Consider the following 12,285-nt stretch of genomic DNA (forward strand, 5'->3'; position numbering starts at 1 on the left):
ACAGCGAACCAAGAGTGGAGGCATCTCAAAGCGTTTAGAAGCAACTGAAGGTAGAGCAGGAATATTAAGAAGTTGTAGAAAAACAGCATAGGGGTCTAACAGGTAATGTAAACACATAGCACCAAACCCACCAAAGCTTCATTTCTTATGGCTTTATCTCATGGTCTTTGACTGTGATGGGCAAGAAGACTGGACTGAGTGGCTGGATGTGGCTGGGACACTGACGGAGCCTCTCTGGTTCTGGCTTGTTGCAGCCCTTGGTTGAGCTAGAGCATTCATAAGGTGTCCTCTGCAGTATTTGTCCTCTGCAAGTCCTAAAAAAAAAACCCCAAACCCCAAACCAACAACAAAAAAAAAAACCTTGTAGGAATTCAGGTATTCTTGGGCTCTCTATTTTTTCTGTTGATTTGGTCAAAAATGGCCAATGGTTTCAGGAGGTGGGATGTACAGAGTCATAGGCACACACCCACAGAGCATGACTGCATAAGCTGGAATTTTATAGAAGCTGAGGCTTAAAAATAAGAAGAAATGATCACTGGCTAATTTAGATTTTGCATAGAAGCAGCTTTCCATTATAGCAACCAGGACAGAAGTTCTGCTGTGTGCTGGCCTTGCAGAGAAACAGCATCCCGCTATAGCAGTTACGGGCATTATTCCAAGTGGGACAACATCATGGCCTCCACCTTGCCTAATGTGCCCCATAATTTTTGACCGCAACTCTATGTTTGCCTTTTTTTTTTTTTATTTTATTTTTTATTTTCCCTTGGCAGTGTACGTCATTTGTGTTTTGGGTTACCAGTGAGGGCAGAAAGCCGAAGCAGTATTCACCATGACGGGTTCTGTGCTGTCTTCTGTTGCAGATGTCAGCTATAGAAAACATGGCCGAAAAGCTGGAGAGCTTTAGCGCCCTGAAGCCGGAGGCCAACGAGCTGATCCAGTCGGTGCCGTCCATGTTCAACTTCCGCGCGCCGCCGAGCGCCCTGCCCGAGACCCTGCTGCGGAAGGGCAAGGAGCGCTACACCTGCAGGTAGCCCCAAAACCGCCCCGTGCTGCCCTCCCGGGCTCCCGAAATCCCCCCTGCTCGGACAGTTTCCAATGAAACATAGAAAGTGTTTCACTTCGGGGTTCTTATTTATTAAATTACTAGTGTTATGAAACAAAGCGTTTGCCCTGTATCGTACCGGTTTGATAAATGAGGTAGAAACTGTTATATAAACAATTCTTTTTTCCAAATTTTCTCATCATTTTCATATGCACAAGCGTGCTTTCATTATTGATTTCTTTGATCGTAAACTACAGACGTGTTTTTTCTCAGGCTTCTGGTTTTAATATCCAAAGGGATCAGTGATAAAATACATGACTTATTAGGACTTATGTGTACAGGCTTTAAAAAAAAAATACAATGAAGATAGTCATTGTACGTGCAACCAAAATGAATGGGAGCCTTGTTGAGGAGAGTAGAATTAGCTGTGTGGGTATTTTGAAGGCTTATACATCAGGTTGTGAAAAAATAAATGGGACGTTAGAAGTGAAGGGATGCAATCTTCATAGTCATCACGTGGAGCAACCACCGCCCTCATTCGCTTAAGAGAGCGCTGCATGTGCTCTGTCCCCCTGCAAAAATGGGCTGAATGTTGTTATTAGAACTGGGCCAATTATAACCTGAATCTTAATATGTTACTTAAATGAAGGGGGAGGGCTCACGATATTTTTATTTTTTTGCCATTATTGTTCCTGTGACATATTATCGAGTTTGGAGAATGGGTTTTAAATTGCATTATTTAGGTCTCTATATCATCTCCAGAATGCACGGGCGTTTGACACCGGCATATCGGTTTATCTGATCTTTTTGAAAACATGTCACCTTCTTTCAAGGCATGTTGTTATAGAAACATACCTTGATGGATTAGGTCTTTGAGTCTTGTCTGCTCCGATCCTATTCAATGCACAGAATGATGTCACGTTTGCTGACATGTAGAATTGGTTGAAAGGTTTGAAATTTGCTTACATGGAGGCAGAAATCCAAGGCTTTAATAACAGATTCTCTTGATTCCGAATCTGAATGTGACAGATAATCACCTAGTGAGTTTAGAAATTTTTGGGTGATCTTTAAAACTGGTATGTTTTCATGTATCCCTTGCTTATGCACAAGAAAAGCTGGTCGGTGCCAGCAATTACAGTCTCATTCTTGTGTGTGTGTGTCTCAGTCATTTAACGTTTGCTGAATGGTTTTATCGAAATGACGTTACAGTGAAGCAATACCAATAGTACCATATATTAATGATTCAATTTGGGCTATGCATCTGGGGCAGCTCAAATAGGGACGAAGCCATTGAAGGTTGCGTTGTCTTATCAAACCTTTTCTCATCACAGATACTGTGGCAAGATTTTCCCGAGATCTGCAAACCTAACACGTCACCTGAGGACGCACACTGGAGAGCAGCCCTATAGGTACCACGACCCCTTACCCATGTCTGCGGTGTGGTTAAGTGAATAAAGCAAGGGAATGAGTGCTCAACAGCCTTGTGCGGCCAGCTCCAGTGCTCGCTCCTTGGCATTGGTGACCCACCATTGCATTTTGGTCTCAAACAGGGCTTTTTGCATTCGATGCTGATATTCAGCGTTGGAGCTGCGGAGATGGGGGAAGGTTTTGGTCCTAGTTAGTGACATTCTTTTGGCTTAGGCAGTCGCCCAGGCACCATCCGCAAGTCCTGCCTTTGCCTCGTGGGATAGCTGGCACTTCTGAACCAGCATGGTTGAAGTGCTTTTTAATAGGGCTCATGGTCATATTTTCCCTTGCAAAAATGTTTTTTTTTTTTTTGTAAGAGCTCTGTGGTGTTATTTGCAGCCTGAAGTTGGGTGTTTCGTCAATCATCTGATTTCTGAAGGGTCCTGGTTGTGAAGGCGTTACTGTATTTATTTCTTTCCTGCCTAACCCGGATCCTTTCTGGGGTCTGCTTAACCAAAAGCCATGTGGCTGTACTCTCTTGTTGATAAAGAGTATGTGTGATATTGTATCCAGGACAGTCACATGCAGAAATGTGTATAGAAGCTTCATCTTACTGAAAATGAAAGACTAATTTAAATCAACTGGAAAGAAGCCAGTTCATGTTCCAGTAAAACAAATGCACCAATTTCTGCATTTTATGAGCTGTAAAGAGCAGAGTAAGCTCATTGTTTGTGAGGAAACAATATGTTTTTTGCCTCTAGTCTCTCTGGGAAATGAGATTCACATCTAATTTTATTGAAGAAAGGGCTTGATGCATGTTATGCTCATCCACTACATAAAAGCCACGAGCAATTAGTAGCATAATGGACGATTTCAGCACTAAAAAAAAAAAAAAAATTGACATCATTGACAAGCGTAAGAGAAGCACGGGAGAAGTAAAAGACTGAAAAACTGAAGTGGTGAAGACTGTTGGCTAGTTGCCAGCCAGAGAATTTGGAATAGTTATAGTATGACTTAGTAATGGCTTAAAGAGCAATACAGTAAAGGCTTTAGGGACTCCAAATCGCTACAGAGTATGAAAATTGATGCCTCTGGTACCAGAGCGATAGACTAAACTGCTCACATTGGCACAGTATTAAAGGTTGGGATTGTTTATTGCTGGTTTTTGCAAGATAACCAAATTTCCTCTGGGATTAGCAATCGAGCAAGCTAATTCCTCAAGAAAAGATTTAATCACACAGTATAATTTAGAATAGGAAAAGAAATAGCCCTTTTTACCTTATTTGAGCATTAGAAGAGATCGGTTTCATGTTTTTTCCAAAAGTGTTTAATTGTATTGTATTGGCAGCACATGAAACAATAGAGTTATTGCTCTACTGTTTTCAAACTTCCCAACTTCGCGTGCAACAGTTTTAAAAACATGGGAATCAATTACCCTAGCTAATTTGATGCCATTAACTCTGAAATATTACGCTTATTCCTAAAGGCAGTATTTTAAATATAAAACCTAATGTGAATTAAAGCTAAAAAACCCACCGTAGAAGTGACGTCTCCATTCCAAGAGCACAGCTCTCCAGTTACTCAGCCAAAACTTTTCTTTATTTCAGGGAGGGTTTTGCCTCAATAGGGACCAAGGAACTGCAGTTGGATACTGAGGCTGAGCCCAGAAGGTGCCTCATGTCTCTTAGGACAAATCTTACATTTCCAGCTACTAACAAACCCTTTTCTTCCCACCTGTTTTTGCTCTTTTAGATGCAAATACTGTGACAGGTCCTTTAGCATATCTTCTAACCTGCAGAGACATGTCCGTAACATCCACAATAAAGAGAAGCCATTCAAGTGTCACTTGTGTGACAGGTGTTTTGGTCAACAAACCAATCTTGACAGACATCTAAAAAAGCACGAGAACGGGAACATGTCTGGTATGTATGCCTTTTCCCTCCCCAGCATGCCCTACGTCCCACCAGTGTTCATATACAGGGACCTCACGTTCACTTTCAATACTACTGAGTGTCAGTAGGCACACGCTGCTCTGCGCCGTCTGCTCCGATGAGTGGGTTTTTGGAAAATATGTAAGTGCCTAAGCTCTGCTGACATTTAAAGTGCTTTGAAAATCCCAGCATAAACTCTACCCTTGTATAACTTAATACCACTGGATGATGTCTTTTCTTTTGGTTTTAATTAAGCTAACCATAGCATTTTGAGAACAGACTGGGAAAATTGGTTTAATCCCATCTCTGCAATCACTTGGCTCTCAATAGGAGTCCTAGATTTAGAGTCTCTGGGGGCACTCTAAAAGATTTTCTTGGCACCCTCTAAAATATTCCCACTGTCAGGAGCTGAAAAGCACTAGCTATTATGGAGGTAATGGTGCCTCCCAAGCCCCAAAGCAAATTGGTCACTGCACAGCAGCAGCAAAGGCAGCGGCAGGTAGTGGATATCATTGGTCTGGTTTAGGTATCTGCAGGGTTTAATAAAAACCCTGTCTGCACTCTTTCCAGTCTACGTTTTGCTCCACTGGAAATAACCAGGTTCCTGCAGTGAATGCAGAGCTGTCTTTTCCCCGATGCACAAAGACGTCTGTCACTGGTCTCTCAGTGCTAATGAACCTGGGTGATTATGTCAATGGCTGCTCCATATTTTAAGCAAATCTGCATAATTAGCAGCTAAAATGAAGTTCCATTTGCTCAGTTCAGCCATTGGTCTAACACAGTTATTGACTGACAGTGTTGGAGTCGCAAGGGAACAGGAGGGAGATGTTGAAATAGATACTTGGCAAAAGCAATTATAAACCGTGGAAATGGCACCCAGCATGCAAGCAGTCATTTTGGCTGGAAACCACCTTCGCCCATGGTTATTAGTACTTCCCTTCTAATTGCCAGTTTCACAGCTGATAGATCACTATGACCCAACTTTTCTGGGTCTCACCCATTTTAACCATCGTTTCAATTTCAATTTGATTTTAATGGTAAAATATAGAAAACGTAAAGGGGCAACAACAGAAGTCCTCTATTTTGCTTTAAGGTACTGCAACATCTTCACCTCACTCAGAACTGGAAAGCACAGGGGCAATCCTAGATGACAAGGAGGACTCTTACTTCACAGAAATTAGGAATTTTATTGGAAACAGCAACCACAACAATCAATCCCCCCGAAACTCAGAGGAGAGGTAAGTTGCAACTGATCTGCCTTCAAAAGGGGCCACTTTTCCTTTTCCAGATTAAACCTGATTTTTCATTTTTGATGAGTTATTTTAGCAATCTGGTTGCTTCAGCATTCACCTCGGTGTCTTATGAAAAGAAACGTGTTGATTCCCTCCCCATCGTGCGTGAGCATATTCCCAGTGGCAGATGCTGGACAGAAGGTTCACCTATGAACACGTTTCTCCTTGTATCAGGAGCTCTCAGTTTCAAGTTCCCATCGTTGCTTTAAGTCTGTTGAAAAATTCCCTCATTTTACATTCACGGCTGAACAGGTGGATTCTACATCCTGTGGCTAAATGTAGAGAGCCTTATGATTTAAATGCAATTTAAATGTGTGATTAATAAAGTAGACTAAGCTAAATTCTTGGATCAAATGAAAGATTCTAACGGAAAGTCCTTTCCCGTAAGTAACTCAATCCCAAGAAAGATGCTGACTAGCAAAAAGCCCGTGAGGCTGTGGGTAGGTGTTGGTAGTCCACAGTGCTCTAGCACGTGAGAGACTTTTTCCTACTAAGATTTATTAAGTATATGAGTGTTTCAGTTCTTCTGAACTCACAGAACAGAGACCACTTCTAAATATTTTCAGCTAATAAAAATACAGCTAAGCAGAAAAGGCTGTAGCATGGATACACACATCAGCTATACGTATTTCTTTGAGATTGGTTTTGCATTATGCATTATTTGCGCTTTTGAATTGGCATTACATTACATTATCAGCATCAAAAATTTCTTACTGTTGGTGACAAACTTCACTGTCTTCTCAATTTCCAGATGCCTTTGTGAAGGGATGAAAATGGTGGACATAACATAATTTCCACGAAAGTATTGGATTAAGTGATTACATGCATATTCAAATTTCATTCCGTCTTGATTGGCAATGAGGGCTTGGGATTTTTTCTTTGCACATCTGGTCTCAACATGTCCTCCGACAGGAAGTCAGCAAAGTGAAAAGGTTGCTGGGTTGTGCAGTGTTTCCTTTCTAAATTTGGCACTTCAGACTGCTCTTGATGGATATTTTATCCCTGGCAAATTGCTGCATTTGAAAGCATAATTAGAGAATCTGTTTTCTTAATCACATGGCTTTTGTTACTTTGGTTGTAGTCCATCTCCCTTTCATTTCTAGCAGCCTCAATTGAGCATAACAAGCAAGTTGGCAGCCCAAACGGCGCTCAACAATTTCTTATTTCTGCCTATTTAAATAAAAGATGATAAAGAGATACTTCTCTGATTATCTTAGAGGGGGTTTGCTGCTTCAGCTCTCCGGACTCTGCACAGCCTCAGATTTTTTGATACTGTGATATAAACAGACTGTTCCCTAGCTTTTTTTTTAATGCAATACTAAACTCGTGACAATCAGCTGGAATTTGCTCAGAAAATAGATGAAACTATTATGTTTAGGAAAATGATGCTATTGTTGTAGAAGAAGCTAGCTTTCACTTGCGTACGCTCCATAAGAAAGTCCTTCTGTTACAACAGCAAGTCCAACGCTAAATACCAGATACGCTGCTAGGGCTCATCCTTATCTTGCTCAAACTTTTGGTATATTCCATATTGTCCTGCGCAGTTTGAAGCACATGGAGTCTAAAGCAAACCGCGGGTGGACAATAAAGTTTCCATTTTTATAACTGTATTCCTGGAAGAGTAAGGACCTTTTGCACAATGAGAACAATAGATGAATCAAGGCCTCCGTGCTACATAATGCAGCAGAGCAGATACACTGGTAGCATGAATTCACGTGGCTCCACCGAGTCCAGCCCTTCTCCATCACCAGTACCTCTGGCCACGCGTTTGTCAATGTGGCGGCAGTGCCGAATTTCTGTAGCTCTCATTTGATGAGGCGGAGACGATGCAGCTGCGGATGCTCAGAATCCTGCAGGGTTGAGGCCGTTAGCAAACGAGCCCCGGCTTCAGCGTGGATATTATGTCCTTGATAAAATCCCGTAGGAAGTAGTTAAAAGAAGTCATTGTCTGAAAGCAAAAGAGAACGTAATAACAGCGGGTAGACCAAATGGTTTTCCATGTGTGTATTGCTATAATTACTCATTTAATAAGAATAAATACACTTAAAATGCTATCTGACCTTTCTTTTCATTACTTCTTACCCTTCAGATAAGTCGATAATGTAGTTCAGTGTGGAGGCAGTATTGCAGACCACTCTTCAGGTCTTCAGCTGAAGTCCCTTAGGTTCCCATGTATGTAATCCATACATTCAGTGAAGTAGTATGGCTTCCAAATGGGTGGTAGTGTGCAAAATTAATTATGCATGTAATTTTGACTTTAAAACTGAATGCAGTATTGGATATCGTTTTTGAAAATGCCGGATTTGATTTTCAGAGTTTCTTGGCCTCTACAGCTTCTGTTAACAGTCAATGAGTTGTTTTGCCCAGACTACATATATGATTGGAAACATGAGATGAAATAACGCGTGAGAAAATTTGGAATGGATATCTGAACGTACCTCCGCTTGAACAGTAGTTTTAAGCTCCCAGGATGACAGGAAAATCCCATGCTGATGACACTGTAACGTCCCACTGATTTTTGAGTGGAATTTTCTCCAATACTGCCTAAACATCTGAAGCTAAACAGATACAAAATACAGAAATTACTTTATCCTACTGGGATGGATCCTTTTCAGATCTGCCTCTGACAATCCACTGGTGAGGAGCTTTCATAACTGATTTGTGATTATTGCTTGGGTTTGTTCTGGTACTTTCAGAATGAATGGCAGCCACTTTAAGGATGAAAAAGCCATGGTAGCCAGCCAGAACTCAGATTTGCTGGATGACGAAGAGGCGGAAGATGAAGTCATGATGGACGAAGAAGATGAAGAGAGCGAAATTGCAGGGAAAGCAGTCAAAGAGCCTGTTACAAGTGACATGCACGAGGGGACTCCGGAGGAGGACTACGACGAAACGAGTACTTTGGACAGGAACTGCAAAGCTTCCCCTGGCAGGTTGGTTCCTTCCAAGTATTGGTGTGCCCGATACGTGAAATAAAAACAATAAACCATACGAGACTGCCAGCACCAAACTGTGTGCCGTGGGAACCGGTCTGAAGTAGCCAGTTTCCCAGTTACAATAGCAACGTGCATCTGTGTTTGGGTCAATACCAGCCCTGTTTTCAGTCTCTTTGTGCAATCTGTAGCCCTTAAGAGGAAAAATAACTGTGCTCGGGGAGCTATTGTCAGGTTCTGGGTGAGACAGGAAGCGTTCATGGGAGAGACGTTATCTGCTCCGTAAACCGACCTGGATCTCCCATAATGGTCTTGTGAAAGGCTGTGGAGACACCAGGAGAGAGACGACCTCTCCCTCCCCTGCTTCCGCTGCCCACCCTCTCCTCTTTAGGAAAAAAAGGGGAATTTCTTTTATTTCAGGATCACGGTTCCACAGGGCAAGGTAGTTCATGAATGTAAGAAAGGGGATATTGCCGAGATGTGTAAACCTGGGGGGACAAGGGAACACAGAGAGGATCCTTTAATTGACGTTAAAACCTCTGTGGTGTTTTTGTAGGTATAAAGAGGAGGAGTATAATAAGACTGGACTTTCGGCTTTGGACCACATAAGGCACTTCACAGATAGCCTCAAAATGAGGAAAATGGAAGAAAATCAATATAGTGAAGCTGAATTGGCAGCTTTCAATACTTCCCAGCTGCCAGAGGACCTAAAACAACCATTGTACAGGAAATCCAAATCCCAGGTAAAAGCTTAACTCGGTTAAAATGTTATTGTCGCCAGACACCCAAAGGATTAAACTGTTAGTGTGTGGCAGGCAAGGTCGTTTCAGCTTCATCAGACAGGGCTGTGCTCCACGTCCGCAAACCTCAGCCTGCCCCGACCTCCCCCTGCGCTCCCGCCGCACCAGGGAGATATGGCAGGATGCTCTGGCCCCTCGTAACGGAGGACTTGCTTACTTTTTTGCTATTTTTGTTTCTGTCTGCCACCCGCAGAAATGCCGTGGTAAGAAATAGTCCCGCTCTGCTTTCATACAGCCAGCGTGGTCCCCCTGATGCCGTGCAGTTTAGCTGCAGCCTCGCAGGGATGCGACCCAGTCATTTGGCTGGCTTGGCTTTTTGGTGGTTTTTTAAAAGTCTATTGAATGTTACCTCCTCTAGGTCCTCAGCATGTTTTAAAACCAGCAATAACTGGACTGATGTCTTAGGGCTATTTCTTGATTTTTTTTTTAACATCATTAATTAAAATGGGTCTTTTTAGCCCCTTTGAAAGATTCCCGTTTCATAAACTGCAGAATATGCCTGTAGAAAATGTCAGAAAAGGAGACTGGTATTTGGTAAAATACAGGCCCAGCCAAGGGATAATGTGATTCCTCAGGCTCTTGAAAAGAGCCTCTTGTGCCAAGAATCTGAAGGCAAAGGAGACTCTGGGACCTTGTCTACTATCAAAGGTTTCTCAGAGCTTCGTGAAGCCAGATGAAAGCAGAAATTATTATTACTATTAGTGAGTTGAAAGTGTCAGTGAAAAGGTTGACAGTGGTTTTACCTAACGTGCTTTGATATTTTTAAATAAGTCGAGAATAGCAGTTGTAGCCTAAATGATGCCCTAACCGTGTAGGGATGGCATGGGTCCAAGCTCAGATCCGCGCCGCGGGATCATGACCTCTTTGTCCTTCTTCTTTCCCCGTCCAGGCGTATGCGATGATGCTCTCTCTCTCCGACAAGGACTCCCTTCATTCCGCATCCCACAATTCTCCCAATATGTGGCACAGTATGGCGAGAGCCGCCGCAGAATCCAGCGCCATTCAATCCATCAGTCACGTATGACATTGTGAAGTCTTACCGGGAATGGGACCAAGTCCAAACCAGTAGCATGGCTCTTTCATATATGACTATTTAAAAGACTGCTGAGCAGAATGCCTTATAAATCTGCAGGGTCACTCATTTAAAGTCCGGTGACCTTAAACTGAATAATTTTAAAAAGAAAGAAACTATTTATTCTCAATATTTTGTTTTGCACAGCAAAGGCAGCTGCTGACTTCTGGAGGATCAATGCGACTTAAAAAAAAAAGTTTCAGTGGATTATGTAAACCGGGGCCGGGAAAAAGTGTCTTCCAGTTCACCCGGCTTTGAGGGGCAGGGGCAAAAGGGTTAAGACTGCATTGATACACACATGGGCACTCCTTTAAAGTAGGAACTGAATTGATTTTCTTTTTGTATAAGATAGTTTGACACGGGATTGGGAACAGTTGCTTTTATGTACAAATCTCTTCATTAAAGCTTTATGCATTTTAGCCCTTCAAAGAAAGAAAATAGTTCTATCAAATGCACACTATCCATCGTAAATGTAGAAAGAAGTAACAGGGAATATTTTGTTCTCTCCGTAATTCTTTTGCCTTTTCAACTGCGTTGTTAAAAAAAAGGAAAAACAAGGAAAAAAACGGAAAGAAAAAAAAAGAACTCTGAGAAACAATACATAAGAGCCTTGTGTATATTGTAAACTATGAATGTTCACTACTCCAAGAAGCTAAATCATCCAGATAATTCCGTGAAAGCACCGCGTTCATCCACAGCACCACTAGTTCAAATCATTGTAAGGAGATTTTAATTTTCGACAATCATGTCACTATTTTGTTGTATTGTTTCCTTTCCCCGCTACCCTCTAATTTTTTCTTTGTGTTGTGTGTACCATGTATTTATTTGTTGGCAAACGATTGTTTGTTGATTAAAATAGCACTGTTCCTGTAACAAACAGCACTGCTCCAGTCCCCCACTGCGTTACGATGTAAGGCACCCATGTACTTCAAAAAAGTGAGGTGAACTGATCTGTGTATATGGGAGTGCAAAACAGTGTTTGAAATTTTCTTACATTCCTCTTTTATTTTATTTTTGCCTTTTAATGAACTAAATAACTAATAGATGCGACTTAGTTTTTTTTGTAATACAGTAAATTGATTCAATTGTATAAACAGTTATAATTTCTTCATGAAAGCATGATTCTTCTGATTAAAAAACTGTACCCAATATTTTATGCTGGTTGTCTGCGAGCTTGTGTGATGTTATGTTCATGTTAATCCTATTTGTAAGATGAAGTGTTCCAAATTTATGTTTAAAAAAAATAAATAAATAACGGAAGGTATTCAGTTATTTTTTGGGGGTTTTTTTGGCCTTTAGTGAGGGACCAGATTTATTTTTCCTTTTGTTTATAATCTCATTTTGAAATAATCGGCAAGTTGAGGTACTTTCTTTAAATGCTTTGTACAATGTAACTGTTACGCATTTCAGTACATTACTATGGGAGGATCAACTTAAAAAAAAAAAAATAAAGGACTACAAAACTGAAGGGATCTTTTTCCTTATTATCTTGGTTTTGTCTGGCTCAGGGCAAAAATGGTGTATTTTGTCTGCAGCCTGGGGAGCAAAGACTCTGTCTGCGGGGTCATTAGGATGAGGGTAACCGGAGGAGGGGGCACTGCGAAGCATCTTGGGCTTGGTCGTGCAGTTTAGGGCCTGATCCAGAGTCTCTCAATAGACCGTTGGAGGGTTTTAGATCAGTCCTTTAAGCTTCAAAACACTACATTGGAAGAGAAATAGTTCGCTCATTTTACTGGAGGGACTGGTGCAAGGTCACCTTGAACATTGTGGAGCCTTGAGCTCGGGCTGGTGATGCACCCGCCTGCTGC

At 41.7% G+C, this 12,285-nt stretch overlaps 1 protein-coding gene across 5 annotated transcripts in view; it reads left to right on the forward strand.

Moving 5' to 3' along the window:
* The window catches only part of MECOM (MDS1 and EVI1 complex locus), a 50,891-nt gene extending 38,966 nt beyond the window's left edge, over positions 1-11,925 (forward strand). For all 5 annotated transcript variants that reach the window (XM_082319387.1, XM_082319389.1, XM_082319388.1 and 2 more), the window contains 7 exons: positions 861-1,027; positions 2,374-2,451; positions 4,202-4,371; positions 5,474-5,618; positions 8,369-8,605; positions 9,162-9,348; positions 10,295-11,925. In XM_082319387.1, the coding sequence (XP_082175513.1) occupies positions 861-1,027; positions 2,374-2,451; positions 4,202-4,371; positions 5,474-5,618; positions 8,369-8,605; positions 9,162-9,348; positions 10,295-10,429 (1,119 nt within the window). In that variant the 3' untranslated portion in view covers positions 10,430-11,925. The remainder of the gene's footprint in view (positions 1-860; positions 1,028-2,373; positions 2,452-4,201; positions 4,372-5,473; positions 5,619-8,368; positions 8,606-9,161; positions 9,349-10,294) is intronic.
* The last annotated feature ends 360 nt before the right edge of the window (positions 11,926-12,285 follow it).

The sequence above is a fragment of the Platalea leucorodia genome (genome assembly GCF_965183815.1).
Source record: "Platalea leucorodia genome assembly, chromosome: 8".
NCBI classification, from domain to species: domain Eukaryota; kingdom Metazoa; phylum Chordata; class Aves; order Pelecaniformes; family Threskiornithidae; genus Platalea; species Platalea leucorodia.